Source organism: Apis mellifera, linkage group LG13 (genome assembly GCF_003254395.2).
Source record: "Apis mellifera strain DH4 linkage group LG13, Amel_HAv3.1, whole genome shotgun sequence".
NCBI lineage: Eukaryota > Metazoa > Arthropoda > Insecta > Hymenoptera > Apidae > Apis > Apis mellifera.
This window is the reverse complement of record NC_037650.1, coordinates 2268896-2291350: the sequence shown is the minus strand read 5'-3', so window position 1 is coordinate 2291350 and position 22455 is coordinate 2268896. Positions and strand designations below refer to the sequence as shown.

Genomic DNA, 22455 nt, shown 5'->3' with positions numbered 1-22455 from the left:
TGTGTTTCTCATCCATACATATCGTAATAGAAATGCATGTATGCGTATGTTTTACATGTATGCTAATGCATATATGTATATCGTGTGATATGTTACAAATTTTTAGGAACATTTCGCGTGGAACATCGCGGGCGATATTAGTGTTAAGGTTGCAGCAAAACTACATGAAAACAATGCAGTCTGCAGCTTCATTCTCGATCAATATATTAATTAGACAATTATCGAAAAATGACACCAATATAGACGATTGTTGATTGGACAGATCCAAATATCACCACTGAAAGACGTCAGGGAGAATGTTTAAATAGAATAGAATTTTTTTTAAATACTTTGTTTATTTTCATAGTATTGTATTTAATAAAAAAACACGTTAGCTTTTGTAAATTAAATTATAATTGTATATTTAATTCCTCATTTTTTTGAAGTAAATTAAGTATATTTATTTAGTTCTATTCTATTTAAATTCAATGACCGTTTATAAATCAATATTTTGAAATTAAAAAATATAGTCAATTAATTATAAGTGCCGCTAATAAAAAAAATATAGGTTAAATTCTATTTTAACATAATTTTTTTTGTTTGATAATTATTGAGAATCCAAAAATATAAGTTTTATAACATAAGTATTAAAAAATTATTATATTAAAAGTTATATTATAAATATTTAAATAATGTTTCACAATATACATTATTAAAACAACTTTGAGATATTATAAATCTAAAGATTTTAAAATAATACTTTCGAAATTTGTTCTCGAAAATATTTTTTATAACATTAGTCCAATTATTCAGTAGTAATTTTTACTTTTAATGTATCTAATAAAAAATAAATAAAAAATAATTCTCGACAATAAGTTTGGAAAGTTTTATTTTCAAATATATTTGCATTATTACATAAACCATATTTAATTTCAATAAATAAAAATTTAATTAGCAATTTTTTAAGTCAAAATTAAAAATTTATATTATCTAATTTAATAAAAAACATAGTATATGTTTTCCATCACCATATTTGTTTGTGTAATAATTAATTTATTTTATTTAAATATATATAAGCATAAATATATATGCCTAAAATATATGATTTATAAGAACTCATAATTTTTAACTCTATTAATAACTTATATATTTGGATCCTATTTGTTAAATATCATCATATGATATCATCATATAAAAAAAAAGAAAAATTTATGTTCAAAAATTCAACTAAAGTATATTTACAATTAATCAAATTCGTTTATAATTTAGTATATGATTTTTATATTACGCACGCACATATTAAAATAAGCTTTCATTTCAAGAAATATTGTTTAAGAGTACAATTAATTTATTAATTTATATTGATTTATATTAATATTTGAAAACATCTTATCTAATTGCTAAAATAATTTTAGCACATTTTTCACAAATAATTGATATTATAATATACATTTTATTTTTATAAGACAAATACAAAATTTTTGTTGTAAAATTATCAGAATCCAGAGTACATTTGATTGAGCATTATATGACAGAAACAAAATATGTACCCTTAAATATAAATTTGTATAATTATTCACAAACCCCTGGCGTCTCTCAAATTTCAAACGCAAGACACATTATCAGTTATTCTCATCTCTCATCCCGATTATTTAAAATTCTATCCAACATAAGCACACAAATCAATATCTAATATTCCACTAAGTTTAGGTATGCTTACATTTTTAAAAGGACATTGAAAAATCGCATATGCTAGAATATTTGTTGATTACACTGTATACGTATCTCTTCCTTATTTACAATCTCCTTCATTTAACGAAATTGTTTTGGATCGTTGTTAAGAAACTAACAAAAAGATATGGACTGTGCGCATCTCGAGTTCCACTTCACGTGTGCATATCGATTATTTTAATTATAATTATGCATAGCATTTATCATATAGAAGAAAGAAAAAAGAAATGGAAAAGTTAAAAAAAAATCATTCTTTTAAATATTCTTTTTTACTGGTATAAAATGCGCGTGAAAGATATGTAAATAAAGAGATGGTTTGAAACCTGATTTTTAAATTCGAATTTAAAACTATTATTATTTTTCAAAATTTTTTAAATTTAGAATTTTTATTTTTTTTTTTCTTTTATTCAATATACTTTATCAAGAAAAGAATTTAAAACAAACAAATTTTGATTTTATATAAATTCTTTAAATTTCTGCTTCATAATCAGCCAATAATAATAAAAGCCATCATTTTGATTTTTAAAAATTGTCAATTAAATAAAAATATAATTCATATCTTCATGATATTATTGTAACTTATTTACATTATTTAAATTATATTATTATTTACCTAGATTTCGACTCTTTTATAAAAAAAATTTCAAAATTCCGAATGTTCCATCCCTGATAAAAACAAATAAAAACAAAAGGAACAAACAACAAAACAAATATATACATATCGTATTATATTCTATGAATAATCTCATAATAAATTTTAATGCAAAATTGCATTACGCGGCAATATGCATTTCTACTACTACTAGAAAAAAATGACGATCCTAAGAACATGTATTATTTAATTTAAAAACTCAAAGTTTGATCGAAATATATTACTTTGTACAGAATAATAGAAATTTGTGTACATACATAACCATTTTTCACTAATCATAGTGTTATGTGCGTATACATATATTTAATGGAATATACATATCATCCGCGTGTATATGCATAACGCCGCACATGAATAATATATATATATATATTTTTTATTAATAATATCAAATGATATTAACAAAGTTACTTTACCAAAATATCGTTAACATTATGATGAAATGTCAGGTGATATCTCTCGTTAATTTGAACGCAATAGTCAGGACTGATTTCTCTATCAATAACATTATTAATAAATGAATAATCCTGGTAAGACGTTAAAATGGGAACACGATTATTTACTTTCGTGTCTATCGTGTCTATTGGAAATTCGAATTTTTCGTTCTTTTTTTTCTTGTGTAAAATGTCACATGATTTAATTTGATTTCGTTTCACTTTTTTTTCTTAATTTAATGCTTCATAGTATTTTTGAAACAACTTTTTCCTCTTCTTCTCTTGACAACACGTTTTCAATTGTCTGAATGAAGATACGCAGTCAAATATAATATCTCATAACGATTTCGTCGAATCATCCATTCGTATACGTTTACAATTATGTTTGATATTGTAGCATTGGCGCAGCGAGGTTAGGATGATGTGCCGTATTCATTCTCAGAGCAGAAATACTTTTGTTGTACCATTCATCTTCGGCTGACATTCCTGAAATAAAGCAATAAATTAATTTATCTTATTTTTTACTATATAACTATTATTATTTTTTTCAATTATTAGTTTCATTAAAACAAAATTGTCTACTAATTTTAGTATTAATTGAAGAACTTGCATGAATTAAAATATAATAGTATTTTTTAAATCTAAATATTTTATAAATATTTAATTTGAATATTTTATAAATATTTAATTTGAAGAAAAAAAATTTTTTCAATTTAAAAATGATTTAATTCATAATATGTATATTATGCACAAAATGTTAATATATTCATAGATATCTTTGGAGGTTATTCATTTAACTTATCACTTTGGATTTTAGATCTGATCTTGAGATTTGAATTACCAAGATTCAATTCTATATATATATTTTTATATAAGTATATATATGTATTTTGATTAAGAATTTAATAATATTTAATACTAAAGAAAAATGAAATATTCATTGTCATTTCCTCATTGAAAACGATTGAAAAGCGAAAGTAAATTTCTTTTCTCTTATGTTAGAATTAATAATTCAAGGATTCGATTTAATGAATTTTCCAAAAGGTTTATCATTAATCTCTCGATTTTCCATCAAATTAAAACGTTAAATCGTTATAAGAACCAAAGATATCGAGCGAAGACTTACACTCGATATTGAATAAGAACACCAACACTAGTGAGTAGGCAATTCGCGAATAGTCTTGATTTGATTTTAAAGCGATATTCCATCTTGCACCGGAAATGATGTAAGACGGCGCTTGAGCGGAAATGGAGAAAACGTCTTGGACTGAACGAACGAATATTTGCACGGATGTCCGACTCGTCATTTCCGGTCCAACATTTTACTGAGTTATTTAATAATTTTAGATCAACACCTTAAATAATTAATAAATAATTACACAACAAACAAAAAAAATAAAACTAAAGAAAAGCTGATCTCTGATTATTTTCATAAAAATTTTGTTTATATTTCTAAAAAAGAATTTAAATTTTTTATCATTTTCTTTGTTCTATCGTTCTTATTAAATTAGACTATTTTCATATAGTTTCATATAGTTCATATTATATAACTTTATTTTTTAAATTTTAAAAATTTTATTCCTTATATAAATTAAATTATTTTTTTTTATAGATTTTTGTTGATAATTGCTTGAATAATCTTGAATTATTGAATATATTCATTGAAAGAAAAAAATATATACCATTTAAAAAAATAAAATTGATTTTCATTGAATTCTATAAGTCAGTTATCAAAAAAACTACTTACATCAAATTATATGCCATTCAATACTATACAATTTTCATTTTTCTGTCAATAACAATCAAGATATTCAAGTATTAAATATTTCATTTTATATAATAATATTAATAATATTAATATATTATAGTATTAATATATTAATATAATATATATACATGACATATTAGTATATATAGTATATATTATATATATATTATTATATAGTATATATAATAATATACATAACATATTAATTTCTAAGTAATATATTATATATATAGATATAGATAAATATTGTTAACAATATCTCTAATAATAATTTCAAATAAAAAAAAAAAAAGAATTATTTTTATTTTTTATCGATAATAATATCAATAGTTACATTTGAATTATTATTTCTTTTTATGTTTTTATACTGAATGAACTATTTTTTAATAAGATTTCTTAATTAATATATGATACTTATGGAATTATATAATATAACATGTAATATATAATTATGTATATTTATAATATAATATATAATAAAATATTATATTATAAAATTTATCAGTTAATAAAATCGATTAATAGATTAAATATGTGTAATAATTACTTTAATAGTATGTTGATATACACTTACCCATTGCATCTTGTCTCATACCAGTAACTGCAGACATATTTGACGCTGAATGTGACATAGAAAATGGCTGGGTCATACTTGGATAGGACGTCGTGCCCATCTATAAACATAAATTTATATGTAAATTAGTTATTCATTACACGAAGGTAATACGATAAAATGTTCCATTAAATCATTTAAGAGAATATACTATTCATTAAGATTGAAGTGAATAATATGTACGAGTGTAAAAGGTATTTAAAAATTGTTGATCATTTAGGAATATTCATTTATAATATCAAATATTATTTAATAATATCAAATTTTTAATAATTGAAATTTATGAATATAAATATTAATAGTTTCGTAATGTAAAAAAATTATGCTTTTCGAAGAAAAATAAACAAAAAGTACTTTAAAATATTTTAATGAAAATATTAAATAATGCATATTAGTCTATTATTCAAATTTAAAAATTTTTCTTATTTTAAAAAAAAATATAATCTATATATCATTTTTTCAAATTTAATATTTAAAATCAATATAATCAAGATCAATCATAAAATTTTATAAACAAATACTTAGAACTTTATAACTATTACAAAAAACAAATTTACATTAATATGATTGATAAGGTTATGTTTAAAATTAGTAAGTATCCAATGACTTATAAACTTATAAATATATAAATAATGATTAGAATTAATCGATAAAGATTACACAGATCAAATAAATATTACACTGAATATCATCGAATAATTTTATTCCGGTATTTCAAACGTGACTTCGAAGATCGATTAAGAGGATCTCGAAGCTTTTTTATTGGCAAACCGATACGCTCGACGAATTATTGGCTTAATTAAACCGGTAGGCATTCGGTAATCCGTCCGACCCAACTAATCAGTCGAAATGCAATTTAGCTACATCGACCGATAGCGATGCGCCGGACGCTCAGGTGCACTTCAATTTAATACCTCGGTTAAAATCATTAACGAGAAACGCATCGAATTCATTCGTAGAGATACGATACGTTGCTTGTTAGGCGTGATGCATCGATTGTCACCGTTAACGAATTTTTTTCTTTTTTCCTTTTTTTTTTTTTTCATTTAATTAATACACATATATCACGATTGGAACGTGACAATGGATTAATATCTTGAAATATTCATATTTTACTGGATACAGTAAAATTTATCCGTTATTATCCATTTATCGTATTTTACATAGGAAGAAGTTCAACTTAATCGAAAATTTTGATTTTATTAAAAATATGTATTTTTAATAGAAATTTGTTTATATGTATTTAGAACATAATGGATTATACATAAAGCAATTTTTTTAAATTTATAATATTTTTACATAAAATATAAAATTTTAAAATTATTTATTATTTAAAAAAGAGAAATATTAATGTACAATATCATAATAGTACAAAAATGTTGTTGATAGTTGATCAAAACAAATATAGTAGTTTTAATGAAATTAATATAAAAATTAATTTAAAAACAAATAAATGAATATAAATATAACTTGCCTGAGGATAGCGATTTATTCCATTTATGCTATTATGAGGATGAGGATATGGTTGATAACCTCTGCTAGCACCAGGATATATATTTCTCATCATAGCACCTTGACAAGCAGGAATTGGAGTCAAAGCCTTCTGAAGTTGTTTTTCTTGTTTCCGATATTTTGCTCTTCTATTTTGAAACCAGACCTATTAGTACAAAGAGAATAAAAATGCAATAGAATCTAAAAAAAATTTGTTAATTTTAAAAATAATATTTGATATTATTCATAAAATAAATCGAGATGTATGCATAAATATTATTTTAAAAAATATCTTTGAATTGTATATTTATTTTTTATTTATTCAGTATATATTATATATCAATAAAAAATATTTATAAATTTTTATGTACAATAATTTAATAAATTGGCAAATAACAAGTAATAGGTATATGGTTTTTTGTTATTCTAAATTAATTTTAATAATTTATTTGTAATAATTAACTAGTTTGTAATTTGTAAAATTTTATTATAGAATAATTAAATTATAGAATAATTTAATTATAGAATTGCTTGTTTCATCAAAAATTTTTTATTATTTGAAAGTTTCTTTTTATAAAAGAATTTATTATAGTGGTAATTTGTAAAACTTTGTTAATAATATTAATTTAATTATGCAAAAGAACCATATATTTTATTTTTTTATATAAAATAGTCTTGACTAATAGCATTATAATTAAAATAACTAAAATCAAAAGTAATATTTTCATTTCACATGATAATTTAAAAACTTACATTATATTTATAATAAAAATTTTAACATAATAATATTACACATTTATTCTAACACATTATCTGATAAAACAGCTTCGTTTTATAACAAAGTTATTCAAAATATATTATTGAAATTACAATTTTACCTAATATCAGATTAATTTCTGTTTTAAAAAATTAAAATATTTATTATAAATTATACACAACAACATACCATAAGTGATTTTATATTCATTTATATTCATAGGAACATATTTAAACGTATTTAAACATTACTAAATTAAATTTTTATTAAATTAGATTTATATCAAAATCAATGATAATCATATTTTTAAATCATTCTTTTGCATTTTACATATACCTAATTCTTATCATCATTAAATCGTATCTATTTTTCATTTGATACCTAACCTAAATTGCTTAAAGAAAATAATATTTTTTATCAAATATTGCATATTATTTGCAATTTTCAATACTAATAGATAAAATCATTTATATTTTTTTACTTAAATCATAAATTTTCACTAACGAAATATATAAAAGAGAATTTTATTATATTTAGAAAAGTCAGATTAAAGATTAGAAAAAAAAACATTTTTACACAGAGAAAATTTATACTTATTATATTTTTCATTTGATACCTAACCTAAATTGCTTAAAAAAAATAATATTTTTTATCAAATATTGCATATTGTTTGCAATTTTCAATACTAATAGATAAAATCATTTATATTTTTTTACTTAAATCATAAATTTTCACTAACGAAATATATAAAAGAGAATTTTATTATATTTAGAAAAGTCAGATTAAAGATTAGAAAAAAAAACATTTTTACACAGAGAAAATTTATATATTTTTATTTATTATATTATATAATTTAATTTATTATATTTTTCATTTGATACCTAACCTAAATTGCTTAAAAAAAATAATATTTTTTATCAAATATTGCATATTGTTTGCAATTTTCAATATTAATAGATAAAATCATTTATATTTTTTTATTTAAATATCATAAATTTTCACTAACAAAATATATAAAAGAGAATTTTATTATATTTAGAAAAGTCAGATTAAAAATTAGAAAAAAAAACATTTTTACACAGAGAAAGTTTATTACTTATTATAATTTTAAAATATTGATTGCAGAAATAATGAAAAGTTAATTTAAAATATCAAAAAGTGATTTTCTTCTTAATGAACATAAGTGTTTATTACATATTTGTATATTATTAAAATAAAAATATTTAATTCTTTTAATTTTAATTTTAATTTTAATTTTATTTAATATTCGTGCATCACAAGTGAAAGATTAATATTCACGTATTTAAATTTATTAAAAATATAAGAGAAATTATAAATAAATTATTTTTCTTTTCTATGTTTATTTTTTTATTCACTTTATTATCATTTACTTTATTCATTTTTCTTGTTAAATAATAATCAAAAAATAATATTTAAAATAATACAAATTAAGACACGTATATTTAAATAATTATTTTTAATACAATTTAATAAATTGTTATTTCAATTAATAATTATATTTAATATATTTTAAATAATATTTTCTATTATTATAACTGTAAAATAAATCTTCAAATATTATTTTATTTCAACAAGTTAATTTCAATAATTATTTCCTATATATTTTATTTAAAGTATTCAACACTATAAACAAATTATTAATATTAATCAAGTTATTATTTAGGTTAATCAATTCTAATTAAGTCACAAAACACATATATTTATCATAACCATTTTTCACTATTATATCTATCACAACTATAAATAAATCTTCAAATATTCTTTGATTTCAATACAACTATTTTAATCGAAGACGTACAAAAACCGGACCAGTCCACTTTTTTAATATATTGTTCAGTGATCAGCAAAAGAATTAGACAAGTCTAATATTTTTATAACTTATCTAATATAATCTTTGAAAAGAAGAATCAATTATATCCAAAAAATTTAATTTAGTTTTATTAATTTTTTTATAACTTTAATAATTTGAATTTACCCAATAATGATGACAAAAGTTAAAAGATAAAATTCGATATATGAACCATTATCTCCCTCTGTTATCCTTAGTTCCAACCTATCGATCTCAAAGGATAAAAAGTACAAAGAAATTCACAAACGATTAATTCATTTCTTAACTTCTGTCGGTAATATACTTTTTTATTTTTTATATAAAATGTTGTATTGTAATTTATCTAAGTACTAGATTAATCGAGATCCTTCCCATTAAATGAAAAACCAAAATACGTGGAAAATCTGGCAATATTCGAATGCGTGCTCGAAAATTCAATCTATTGAAACGCATTAACCATAGCGTAAACGAACCGTGTTCCTCTTCCACCATCCATACCGAGCTATATATATATATATATGTATATATATATCATGTATATATATATCATATATCATGTATATACACACATATATATATATATATATATATTTCGTCCTTTCTCGGACTCCCCGAGGTAGACTAGTTTATCTATCGCCATTTTGCATCGGGCAATTTCCATTGTTTCGCGGGATTAGTAAACCCATATTGGGGGTTGCCTGAACCGCCACCACCGGCTCCCCGGTATGCACACCGAATCCCCGAACCCCTGATCGCCTACCCCCTTATCCCGCCTACAACCACCCTTCCTACAGTGCCTCCTTCTTCGTTTCCCCTCTCTTCTTCCGGGTTCTCGTGATTCCCTACCCAACCGACCCTTTTCCCGTGCAACCCCCCAGAAAGAGAAAAGCCTCTCCCCTGGTTGGGGTCGACTTGTTTCCACCCTCGTGGTGATGTTACCGGTGCCTCCTGATTGGCCAATGCCACGACTGTGACGTCACTCCAAGCTTCCTCATTGGCCAACATGTTTTATCGACATTTCTACTGTACACCGTCTCTCCTCCTCTTCATACTATCTCACTCTCTCTGTCTCTCTCTCTCTCTCTCTCTCTCATTCTCTCGCACATGCATACAGAGGATATATATAACATACATATGCGTACTCTCTTCTGTTCTCTGTTTCTCTATCGTTCTTATACATTATCGTGCGGTGAAACGAGTGATACACGAGGGTGGCTCGATCAGGCCTGTTCTGTTGCTTCCTACATTTTCCGTATATATCTTTTTTATGTATTATTTTTATTTTTTTTTTTTTATTTTTTTGTTATTTCTCTTTGAGTTGATCATCACATATAGTGTTATCTTTCTTTCTTTGTATTCCGTAAATTTTTTTTTTCGTAACATATTTCGAAGTGTGATCTGTAATGTATTTATCCGTACTTCTCTTTGAAAAATATTCTGTAGCAGATGAATAAGGCAACATAAAATATGGGGAAAAAAGAAAGAATATAAGTAAAAATTACGAAAGATTATCGCTACAAATGAAATATCATAGTATGCGTAGAATGAAAAAGTTATAACTGTTTCGTGATTTAAATTAAATTTTTCATTTAGCACGCATAATCGTACTGATTATATTATAAATTATAAAAAAAAATACGAGAAAGAGATTTTATTTCATTTTTAATTTGCGTAAATATTAAACTTCAATCCTTTAATTTTATTTATTTTTCATTATAAAAGTGTTTAATAAATATATCTATTTAGTTTTAATTGAATATTTTGTTTTATGAATTAAAAAGTTATAGACCTGAAATCCCAAGTTAATAAGTTAACCAATAAGATAATTAATAAAATAATTAAAGTCTTGAAAACAAAAAAATCTTAGGAATAATTATTAATAATTACATATTTATATGATATTTTTTTGAAAAAACAATTAATAAATTTTATATAAAATATCATCATTAGCATGGAGGATTGATATAATTTCTTTCTGTAAATTAAATTTTTTGAACACAATAATATCGACAATAATATTGTTAGACAAAGAGATTGTGCCGATAATTTCAAAAAGAGACGCACTTGTGCATACGTGAGTATCTGGATATACCAACATCATTTTAAACTGCACATACGGAAATCATGGAACAAGCGAAGCACCATGCATAACCAATTACGACCCGCATTTGAATTCACGGCACATGAGCCGATTTGCACTTGCACAAAAGATACTTGCATCCCAAATAATTTGAATTTACGTGTCACCCTGAGTCATTAGTTTCACGTCGAAGTTCTCGTTGCGAGAATGTATTATTAAAAATAATTATTAGAAGTTATCAGTAGAACAGGCATTAGTAAATTTTGTTAATAATATATAATTAAAAATATTTGTATAATTATTTTTTGTTTTTTATTATTTTCAATGTACAGTAAATAAATTTTTTGTGTTTAAATATTGGAATTTTATAAATATTTTAAAGTAGAATTGAATCGAAAATAATCGATAAATTAAATAATAAAAAAAAAAAATAGATATTATAGCCATAATTAGATATTTTTAATATGATATTAATTTATATTAATAATTAAAATATTTATATACATATCCACATTTCGAATGTAAAATAGATAGAGAAAAAAAGAAAATTATTTTTTTAAAATTGTGATATTAAATATAATTAAATCTATATTTCTTGTATTCAAATATAAATATATGCATATTTTCTGATCTTTAATCTGATTTTTATAAACTTAATAATAATTATTATTTAACTATGTTTATGAAAATTTGTGATTTAAATTGAAAATCATGATTGAAGATAATTGGTTGTTTATCGTTATAAGTAATAATAATATATGCTTACATTCAATAAGGATTAAGTATATATCTAAAAGCACCAAAAAATTATTTATAGTGTTGTGAATGATTATAAGCTAAATGATATTTTGACAATTTTTATTTATAAATAATTATCGACAATTATTTATTGAAATATTTCTTCATTTTGATATTAAACTTTTATCAAATGTTTGTATCATTACTAAACTATTTTTTTCTCCTAAATTAATCACTTTTACTTCTTCTATGCTAATGATTTACATTGATAATTTAAGAAATGAAACAAATTATATTATTCCATTTATATCTCATCAAATAAGATATTATAAATGTATGAATCAAATATAAAATCAAATTAAAATTTTTAAATAATATTATTAATATCTAATATTACTATATACTAAAGTATATAATTTAATAATAAATTTCGAATTTAATTTAGATTTTGTCTTAGAGATGATAAAATGGAGATTAAGTATTGTAATATATACATGTAAGTATCTGTATGTTAGATATGATAAAATGCGTAAAAAAAAAAAAATGATTTACTTTTTGATGTTTTATTGAAACATAGATTTTTGAAACATTCCTTTTGAGGACATCCTATCTCGCGTCAAAAAGTACTCCGATTCATTTATTCTTTTTTAAGCCTTTATTTTTGATTATGGTGATATATTACTCCATGATAAAGCCTCGATCTAAAAGTCAAAGTTCAAAGTATTCGAGTATGCATCGTTGCAAATTATATTACTCAGCAAATATAACGACATTTCACTTTACACATACGCAGATACATGTTAATACATGCTTGTGTAAAATGAACAGGACTCGAATCGATAAAAATGATGGGTCTAAATGTTGTTAATACTATAATATGTATTTATAGAATGTATCTCTAAAAAAAATGCATGTGAATCTCTTTAAAAAATGATCCACAAGAAAATTCAATATATTATTTCGTATTATTCTACGTAATTTAATTTAATTTATTATTATAAATTTTTAAAGGAAAGCTAAAATATATCGAAGAGCGAAACTAACGTATTATAAGTGTAATTAATTTGAATTGCAATATACATATCTTTAAAACTTAAAATTTAAAAATTCATATTCTTTAAATTTTAATATAAACATATTATCTCATAAATTGAGATAATATTGTTTTATAATATGATGTAAATATTATCATATTACAAAACAATATTCACAATTTAATTATTAGAATTATAATTAATATAATAATAACATTGAGATTCATATACACATATATATATACATATATATTATATATTCAGGATATAATATAATTATATTATATATAATAAATAATATATATTAAATTCTTTATGAAGAAATATAGCACTATAATATGCTGTTAATTTGTTGATTTTTTGTTTTTATAATTTTATCTACTATTCTGTTATGTGATATGATTGCAAATAATTTAGATATATTTTGAAAAATTATCAATATTTCATTGAAAAATCTTTTTGTTTTTCTTTTTCTATATTTGAAAAATTAATAATATATAATTATTAAAGAATTTTTTTATAAAAATATATGTGAGGCATATCTAGAAAAAAAAAGATAAAGGAATAAGTACAATGATATTAATTTCTAAAAACTTTAAATAAAAAGAAATTTTAATAAAAAAATTGCATGTATATTTTGCAATATTAAAATATTAGATATTTTATTATTAGTATTAAAAGTATTAAAAAATTATTTCATTTGTATTAGTTTATATAAAATTATATAATATAAAATATAAAAATATAAATTCTTTTCATTTTTTTTTGTTTTTCGAAAAGAAATGCACTTACAGGTACTTACTATTTTTATCTATTGAGAGCTTTTCATATTTCAAAAACATTGTTATCTATTTTACTTGAATACTTCTAAAATTATCTTCTCTTTTATCAAATATAAGATTACTTTATATAAATAATATAATATAATTTTATTTTATTTTATAAATTGGTAGATATTAATATTTGTGCAATAAGAAAAATATGATTGATTGATTAAATAGAAAAATTTAAATACAGGTATTATTGCAGTAATTTCTATGTAATATATTAAAATAATTATTAAATTTTTTTCGATAATTATATATAGCATACTGAATGAAATAGATATATACATTATAAGTTTCTATGAATAAATATATCTAAATATATATAAATATGTCATTGTGATATAAATTATATTTAAAACATGACTTTCGTAATTATTTATGTATTATTATTACCTTATATTTATATATAGAATGTGTATATATACACAAGTAATTTGTATGATAAATAATTGTTACATTTAAAATGGTGACTATAAATTATTCTGATATTTGAACATTTTTTAATAATTTTTTATCTTTTAATAATTTAATTAAGTTGAAAGATACAACTGCATATTTATAAAAATGTTTTTTTTTAAATAAATATATTATTAAGAAAATATAAAGTTTTTATTAGTTAACTAACACGTGGTAACAAGATGAAAGATTATGACTATGCTATAAATAAATTATTTATTCCTTAATAATATAATTGAATAACAAATTCAAGTATCTACAATTAAACAAAATTATTTCAAAAAATATTTAATTAAAATTTATTATTGCAAATTTACGATTGGTTGAATAATAATAAATAAAATTTCTAATAAAATATAAGCAATTTTAATACAATTAGATACAGTTTATAAATTTTTTCAAACAACACAAAGATGTCACCAACCTTTGATGTCTTTTTAAAAGGACATTTATATTTATGAGTGCCTACATTATTAAGTGTCGGTTTCAATTATTCCGCCGCCATATTCTCAAATTAACCCTACTAAAAACCACTGAAATCAGAGCTAAGAGATAAAAATAACCGTATTTGTTTTAACACATATATATTCTTATGTTTTCAAAATAAAAAAAATTATACAAATTTTTCAATAACATGATTTAACAGCAATCTTTTAACATTTTTGAGATCGATAACGAAACATGTGTTATGAAAAATTTTCTATTCTATCGTGGTTGACGTGTACAATTGGACTTTTCACAATGAAAAATGTGAAAAATGAAGAAAAATGTATCCGTTTTTTTTTTGTACACGTGTTTAGTATAAATATTGTCATCATTATGCACATTCATTTTGATTTTCATTACATTTTTCGCCGTTTTATAACTATTTTTTATACTTATCGAAAATTAATATTCGCCATTTTGCTATAATTTCAAATAAGTTAAGATTAAGATTAAATATGTTTATTTCAGCCGTTTAGGATATAGCAAAAATATGAATTAATAAATTTTTGTCTATATATATAATGTTTATATAAGTCGAATTATGAATTATTGTATTTCATTCTCTTATATTATTAAAAAATATTTGTTAATATTATTTTATTAACTTATCTCTCTTAAAAGTTATATATATTATCCCATATAAATCCGAATTTTTATCCGATTTCATTTTAATTTAAAAGAAATAAAAAAATTCACGAATTTATTAAAATTGTACATTATTTATATTTATACAGTTTATGTAAAATTTTCTAAAGTTATTTTTCTCCTTTTTTTTATTCATAATTATTTAAGATTAATCGTTAAAAAATATAAAAGGATATATCGTATATATATCTATTCTTTCTTCTTACATTTAATTGCATTACGAAAATCATCTTATCATAATTGTACTACAGAAATAATCTCATAACATTTTTTCACGTTCCCTTGACTAATTTCTTCTTTCCCTAATAGAATTAACCTTTTGAAAAAGAAAAATATAAAAATTAAACGATAATATTTTAAAAATCAAACTGCACAATTATAAAAATAAAAATGAAATGAATTTTTAATTATAGCTTTATTGAAAATAATATTAATTTATCTAGTTTGATTTAACAAATTCTATCTACATCTTATCCATTGAAAAACAAAGTTAAATTTATTACAATTTAATCGATTTTATTAATTTAATTGATTGTTATTGATAATTTCTTCCTTCATTTATATATTGTCAATTATAATTTTTCAATGAAAGATTGTTTCTTTCCTTAATATTTTTCAGAAAATTCTTATGTTGAATTAATTAAATAATATTAAAATTGTATTCACCCAGCTTCAAATCTTTAATCTAATATTATATTCATTTTTATTAAATGGTTCTAATGAATTTCTGAAATCAATGTCATTTCATATTCAATAATCGAAGCAAAAAAACTTTTATCTTTAATAAATCTCTTGAAAATTTGCATATGAAAAAAATACATTGTATATATATATATATATATATATGTACAAATCGTAAATTTATATATATAAGATGCATTTAACTGAGTAGATTCTATAAAAGTGGATGACTCCTTTTATTTACAACTTCTCTGAAAGAGCTTTTTGCGAACATACTTGCGCGCATCCCTTAAGGCGCGTACCCTACAAGAACTGGAAAGCTAAGAGTTCGTAATTCAATAACCGTGCTCTCCAACCCTCCTCCCTCCAGCTATGTTCCCCGATAGAGAAAGATAGAACGAGGAGAGTAGCGAAAGTGCAGCTCTCTCTCCATCTTTCTCTCAAGGGGAGAACAGCTCAAAATGTCTGCTACTTTGAGGACCACGACCGAGAAAACTATCCTTCTGTATACCTAAGAGAATATCGTGCACTCTGATAGCTAACCTATGTATAGAGACAGAAAATGGATCCAGAGATAATGGATTACTTTCTGTAAGAAAATATATCTAAGTACTTACTATTTTCTTTCTTTTTTTTTTTCTTTTTTTCTTGCCGTTCATCTTTTTTTCTTTTTTTTTTTTTAATATATCGAGTAAATTAGATATATTGCATAGAATCCATTTTTTTTATAGGTTTTATTAAAAATTGTTGAAAATCAAAGTCAAGGTTAAAAATAATTTTGAAGGGATAGAATAAATTATTTCAGAACAGTGATCTTGAGATTACATGTTCTTAAATATCATATAATTAGAAAAGTCCTTTATTTTATTTATGTATAATTTTTTATATGGAATTGTATTATTATATCTCTTTAATTTTTTAATTAGAAAAAACGTTCCTGAATATCTAATATTTTCATATAAAGTTTTTCAGATATATTCTATATTTTTATATCAAGTATCTCATTATAAATTTAATGTTATAATTTTATATATAAAAATAATCTAGAGATATTAAATCTGGGGAATTTATTGATTATATGTATATACTAACTTTTAATCCAAACTTGAAATTAAACTACAAACTAACTAATTCAATATTCTTCGAAAACAAATTCTAATAGGATAAAAGTAGGGTAAAAAGTTACAAGTGAAGTCAAAAGTAATGTGTTAAATAATTCACCAAAGTGTTATAAATTTTTAAGATACGATAAAAAATTTTAATTAATAAAAGCAAAAAAAAAATCACGTTTCAATATCTTTGTGATTTAAAATTGCAATATAAACATTTCTTGTATCCCATATGTATACTTCTTTTTTTCTAATTTTTATTCTTTTTTAACAATCGCTATTTAGCATTTTAATAGTGAAAATTTATGATTGAGATTGAACAGCTGATTAAAAATGATTGTAATCATCAGTTAATATCGAAAGTAATTATAGGTAAATTATAAGGAATATTATCAAAATGTTTATTAAAAAATGTTTACAATATAGGAAATAAATAATTAATATTTACTATATTAATATTTACAAGAAAGTTGCATTTATATGACTACTTCTAATGACAACTATTATTAAAGATAATTTACTTTACATAAATAAATTAAAGAGAATGAAAGTCAATTTTGCAATAATATATTAATAATTATTGTTATTATCTTAATATTAGAATATATTAGTTATTATTGGACAAATATGTCATCTTGAAAAGATTAAGGAAGAAAATTATTTCAAAGAGTACACAAATCTATGTATTAATTCTAGAATGTATTTTACGTATTTATTCATGAGTAAATTAAAATTTTTAGAATAAAAAGTAATAAAAAAATTATTATTTTATATTTTTTCATAAAATAATGTAAGATTTTTTTTTATAACATAGTATACATAAAATTTTTTAAATTTTGAAAATAATACATATTGAATACTTTAGATAATAAACAAATTTATTTATTATTTGTGAATAAAATATAATTCGATATAATTTTGTCCAACAAATATTCAATATATTTTGTTTCAATGCATAATGTTAAATTTATTTATTCGACCGACGGCGAACTTTATGGATTCTATGATTGATCAATATTTTTTTGTTAATAACTCGTTTAAAATTTTTGAAAGAAAGTTGTTTGAAATTATCTGAAAAATCTTCGATTAACCTATATTTTTAGAACGCTCTGTATAATATTATCATTTCATAATAATAAATTTTATTTGTTTATCAAATGCATCAATGCGAAAATCGTATTAATACATATAAAAAACGAAAAACGAAGAATACGCGCAGACAATTTTTATTTCGTCTCTCAGTTTTTCTTATTTCCTCTTACATTGGATGTCAATTTTCTCGTAAAACGCCCACTAGGTAGGCTTCGATCGGAAGTCGAATCGAAGTAAAAAGGTCGAATGAAAACTTAGCTAACTCAATATTGGGGCTCGGATTCACCTTTCTTTTTCCTCGACGTAATAGGATTTCTTGTGCGGTGATTCGAGAATTATTCTCTTACCACGATGCTCCCCTTTTTTTTATTATTATCATTATCATAGATGTTATCATCGCCGTTTGTTAAAATTGCTTCAACGAATTTTGGAAAAAGTAGAACGTAACGTAATATTAACAAAATTCAAAAATTATGAAATTTAATTTTTGAATTTTCCCCTTTTTAAATTACTTACGTTTGATTATAAAAAGATAACGAAAATTAGATTTTGCTCATAAATTTAATTATTTATGAATCATGGAATTAACAGTTTGATTATAAATTAAAATTGTACGTAAAGAAACTATTATTCCATTTAAAATTAAGTTAAATGTACTATTCAAAAGTTTAGAAACAATTTTTAGAAAAGAACTTCATAATTGATTTATTACAAGTAAATTTTTTTGTTGAAACAAAAATGACGACGAAATATTAAATACAATATAAATATAAATTAAAATCAAATTTTTCTTTGACCTAAAAAATTCTTCTTAAATCTATTCTCCTAACTTCATGTGTTTTTATTATATAACTTTTATTCATATATTTCGATATTATTTAGTTATATGCTTTCAAATATCAGAAAAAGTGTAAAAAAAAGCACTTCGAGTTTATTATTTCACAATTATCATATTTATTTTGTATTTATTAAAATTATTTGAAAGATGTAACAAAGTCACGAAAGTAATGGCGAATATTTCAAGAAATAAAAGTAATATGATGGTTTGTTATAAATAAATAATAATTTTATTTTTAAAAAAATACGGAATTAATAGTAGAATATTACATAAATCACAAATAAAATACTTTATTCTAGTTAGTCTATCATTAATCTTAATTTTGATATTTCTTTCTAATAGAAAGACTCTTGACTCTGAAAATTCTAAGCTATAAGAATAAATCAAAAAAAGATTTTCTAAATTTAAAGAAAATTTTCTATAATTAATAAAATTAATAAAGTGAGATCCGATAGAATTTAATTATTTCAGCTTTAATTATTATTTTTAAGATAATTAAGAAAATAAAATAATTCTTCTATAAGACAGATATTTATTGTAAAATTAATTTAAATTAATTTGTTAATTTTAATATTTTGAATTAATTTTTAGGCCACACGTTAATAAATATTGAATATTATTATGTATAATAAAATTTGATAAGAAAAGCTTGCATTAAAGAATAATCATTACAATTTCTGTTTAAGAAATTAAGATTATTCTCAATGTTCAATATTTTTAAGTAAAATTTAAAAGTCTGAACTATATTTGATAACAATTTTTACTAATTAGTACATTTTATTAAGTTTTTTATCAATTTTATCAATTTCATTTCTTTGCTTTAATTATAATCCTTACATACAAAATTCCTCTGTACATTTTTTTACTTTCTCTTCTATTTTATCAAATACAGAATTTTTTTTCAATCACTTATCATACATAACTGATATAATCTTAATATAAATAATCGCCATCACACACAAGAATTTCATTCTCATACCCATATATAAAGCACTTGTGATAAAAAATAGTAAAATATCAATCAACAAATTTAATTAATCTACATGAAATATTATTATGATTAATTATTCATTTTCAATTTGTAATTCAAATCTAGTAATTCAGATCCTTTAAATAAATTTCATTAAAGAGAAACCAAAGAAAAAAAAAACGTGCGAGTAATCCTAATTTATTATTATCCCATGTTTTCTGATCGGTTATCATTCATCGAGAAATAATTCGATTGAAATCGAACAATGCCCACGAAGGATCGTATTCCATTCCGAATCAACCATTCGCCTTCCTCGACGAATTCAAAACGGCATTGAAATTGCAATCAACTTCCCTACTTACATTCCCGCGTGTTTTAGTTTGTTCCTCGTTAGGGGAAATTCTGGTGTCAGTGAGGATAGCGAAAGTGTGTGTGTGTGTGTGTGTGTGAGATATCCATCGCTAAACAGGGGTTGGAGAGATAAGAAAAAGATAGGGATATGGAGAGCCATAGATAGGGAGAGGGGAGGGTTGGTGGAGGGGGAGGGAGTTAGGCACGGGGGTTTCCCTCTTACTTTTCCTCATCTTCTTACCCCCCTCGGCGTCGCGCAACGAGGAGGAGGAAGAACCTCGGCAAGGTTCGAGACGTTTCAGATCTATCTAGGGTGGAGAAAATTCAATTTAAAATGGCGGCTCAGATATAATGGCAGCCTCCGGTACAGCGCCACCCTCCCCCACCACCCTTCGCCACCCCAACTCATCTCAACTTTGCCACCGCCGCCGTTCCCTACCTATTTCTCTTTCATCCACACAGTACCCTGTGTGTCCGCGTGTCGCCATCTTTCGAAATACAAAATGCCGTAGCTGGCGCGGGAGCTTTTAAAGAGAATTCCGTGGCGTGGGATATTATCGATAAAAGAGAAAACAGGGAGATCTTTTAATATTATTCGATAGATTGTGGATCTTTGTTCAACGTTTTACGTCTTTCGTAAAAGAATTTTTACGATTGAAAAGAGTGAAACAGACGTTTCGTTTCAATATATCTAATAATTTAATTTTCGAGATATATTTTGTGCGTTTTTTTGTAAATACATATTATTTTATAAAATTTATAAAATAGATTAATAGTAATGTGTTAATAATTATTTGTTAATTGTTATAAATAAGATGATATGATAATTATTAATAATTATTTGTTTGTTAAAAAAAATGTACAGTTTCATGGTTTTTTTTTTAATTTGAAATTCTACCATCTAAACATTTAATTTTAATCTAATTCTTATGAAATTTATAAAAATTTAAGATTAAATTTTGTCAATTATTTAAGATTTTCATAATCTCTTTTTAACACAAACTTCAATTTATACTTTCAATTTATACAAATTTTTTGATTTTTAAGAGATGATTTTAAAAAGATTCTTTCAAGCCGTTTTTAAATTCTATAATGGCGTGAAATAGATTAAAATTTGAATTACAAAAATTACAAAAACTTTTTAATATTCTTTTATACTATAAAAAATATAAAATTCTATTCAAAGTACGAAAAAACAATTACTCCACGTATTCAAACTCACGTCTAAATAAAAAACAAAAATTTGAAATCTGAAAAGCACATCCACTTAGATTGTGACAGATCACAAAGACAGTATTATTTTCTTCTCAAAACAACAACAATTTTCAATTTGAAACATCTTTTCAAAAATGAACAACATAGGAGATAATTGCAATGTATCATTTCAAGTAGTACAAGTATATAATTAACGTAAATGTACATGTACATTTGTACATGTTGTGCCATTTGTTCGCCAATGGTAGCCAATCTCTGATATCACAGATATAATTCTTTCATAGTTCCTTAAAGAAATGGAAAATTAGAACTGACACAAATTAAAGAAATGTCAAGAGAAACTAAATAATACGAAAATATATTATTACATATAACGAGTGTATAAGTTTATTAAATTATATCGAAGAGTTATCTAAATTTTCTCATCATATTTGTCACGATTCTCGATAACAAATTTTTATCATCAAAGCAGGATTTTTAGATTACGTAAATTTTCCAATAAATCATTACCGTGCACGTAAATCTCGTTTCGAATGATTCATTCCTTTTCTCTTATTCAACCGCGAATAACGAGAATTTCTCGGGAGCGGAAAAACATTTCGATAGGAAGAGGCAAGAAATTAGTCGCAACGCGGGGTTCGACGTTTCAAAAGTTAATG

General features: G+C 22.6%; 1 protein-coding gene across 1 annotated transcript in view; it reads right to left on the bottom strand.

Annotated features, from left to right (window-relative positions):
• Window positions 1-2380: 2380 nt before the first annotated feature.
• The window catches only part of LOC726538 (homeobox protein prophet of Pit-1), a 39096-nt gene continuing 19021 nt past the window's right edge, over window positions 2381-22455 (bottom strand). The window contains exons 4-6 of the mRNA XM_006571776.3: window positions 6652-6834; window positions 5139-5238; window positions 2381-3282 (exon numbers count right to left, since the gene is read on the bottom strand). Of these exons, the coding sequence (XP_006571839.1) occupies window positions 3176-3282; window positions 5139-5238; window positions 6652-6834 (390 nt within the window). The 3' untranslated portion in view covers window positions 2381-3175. The remainder of the gene's footprint in view (window positions 3283-5138; window positions 5239-6651; window positions 6835-22455) is intronic.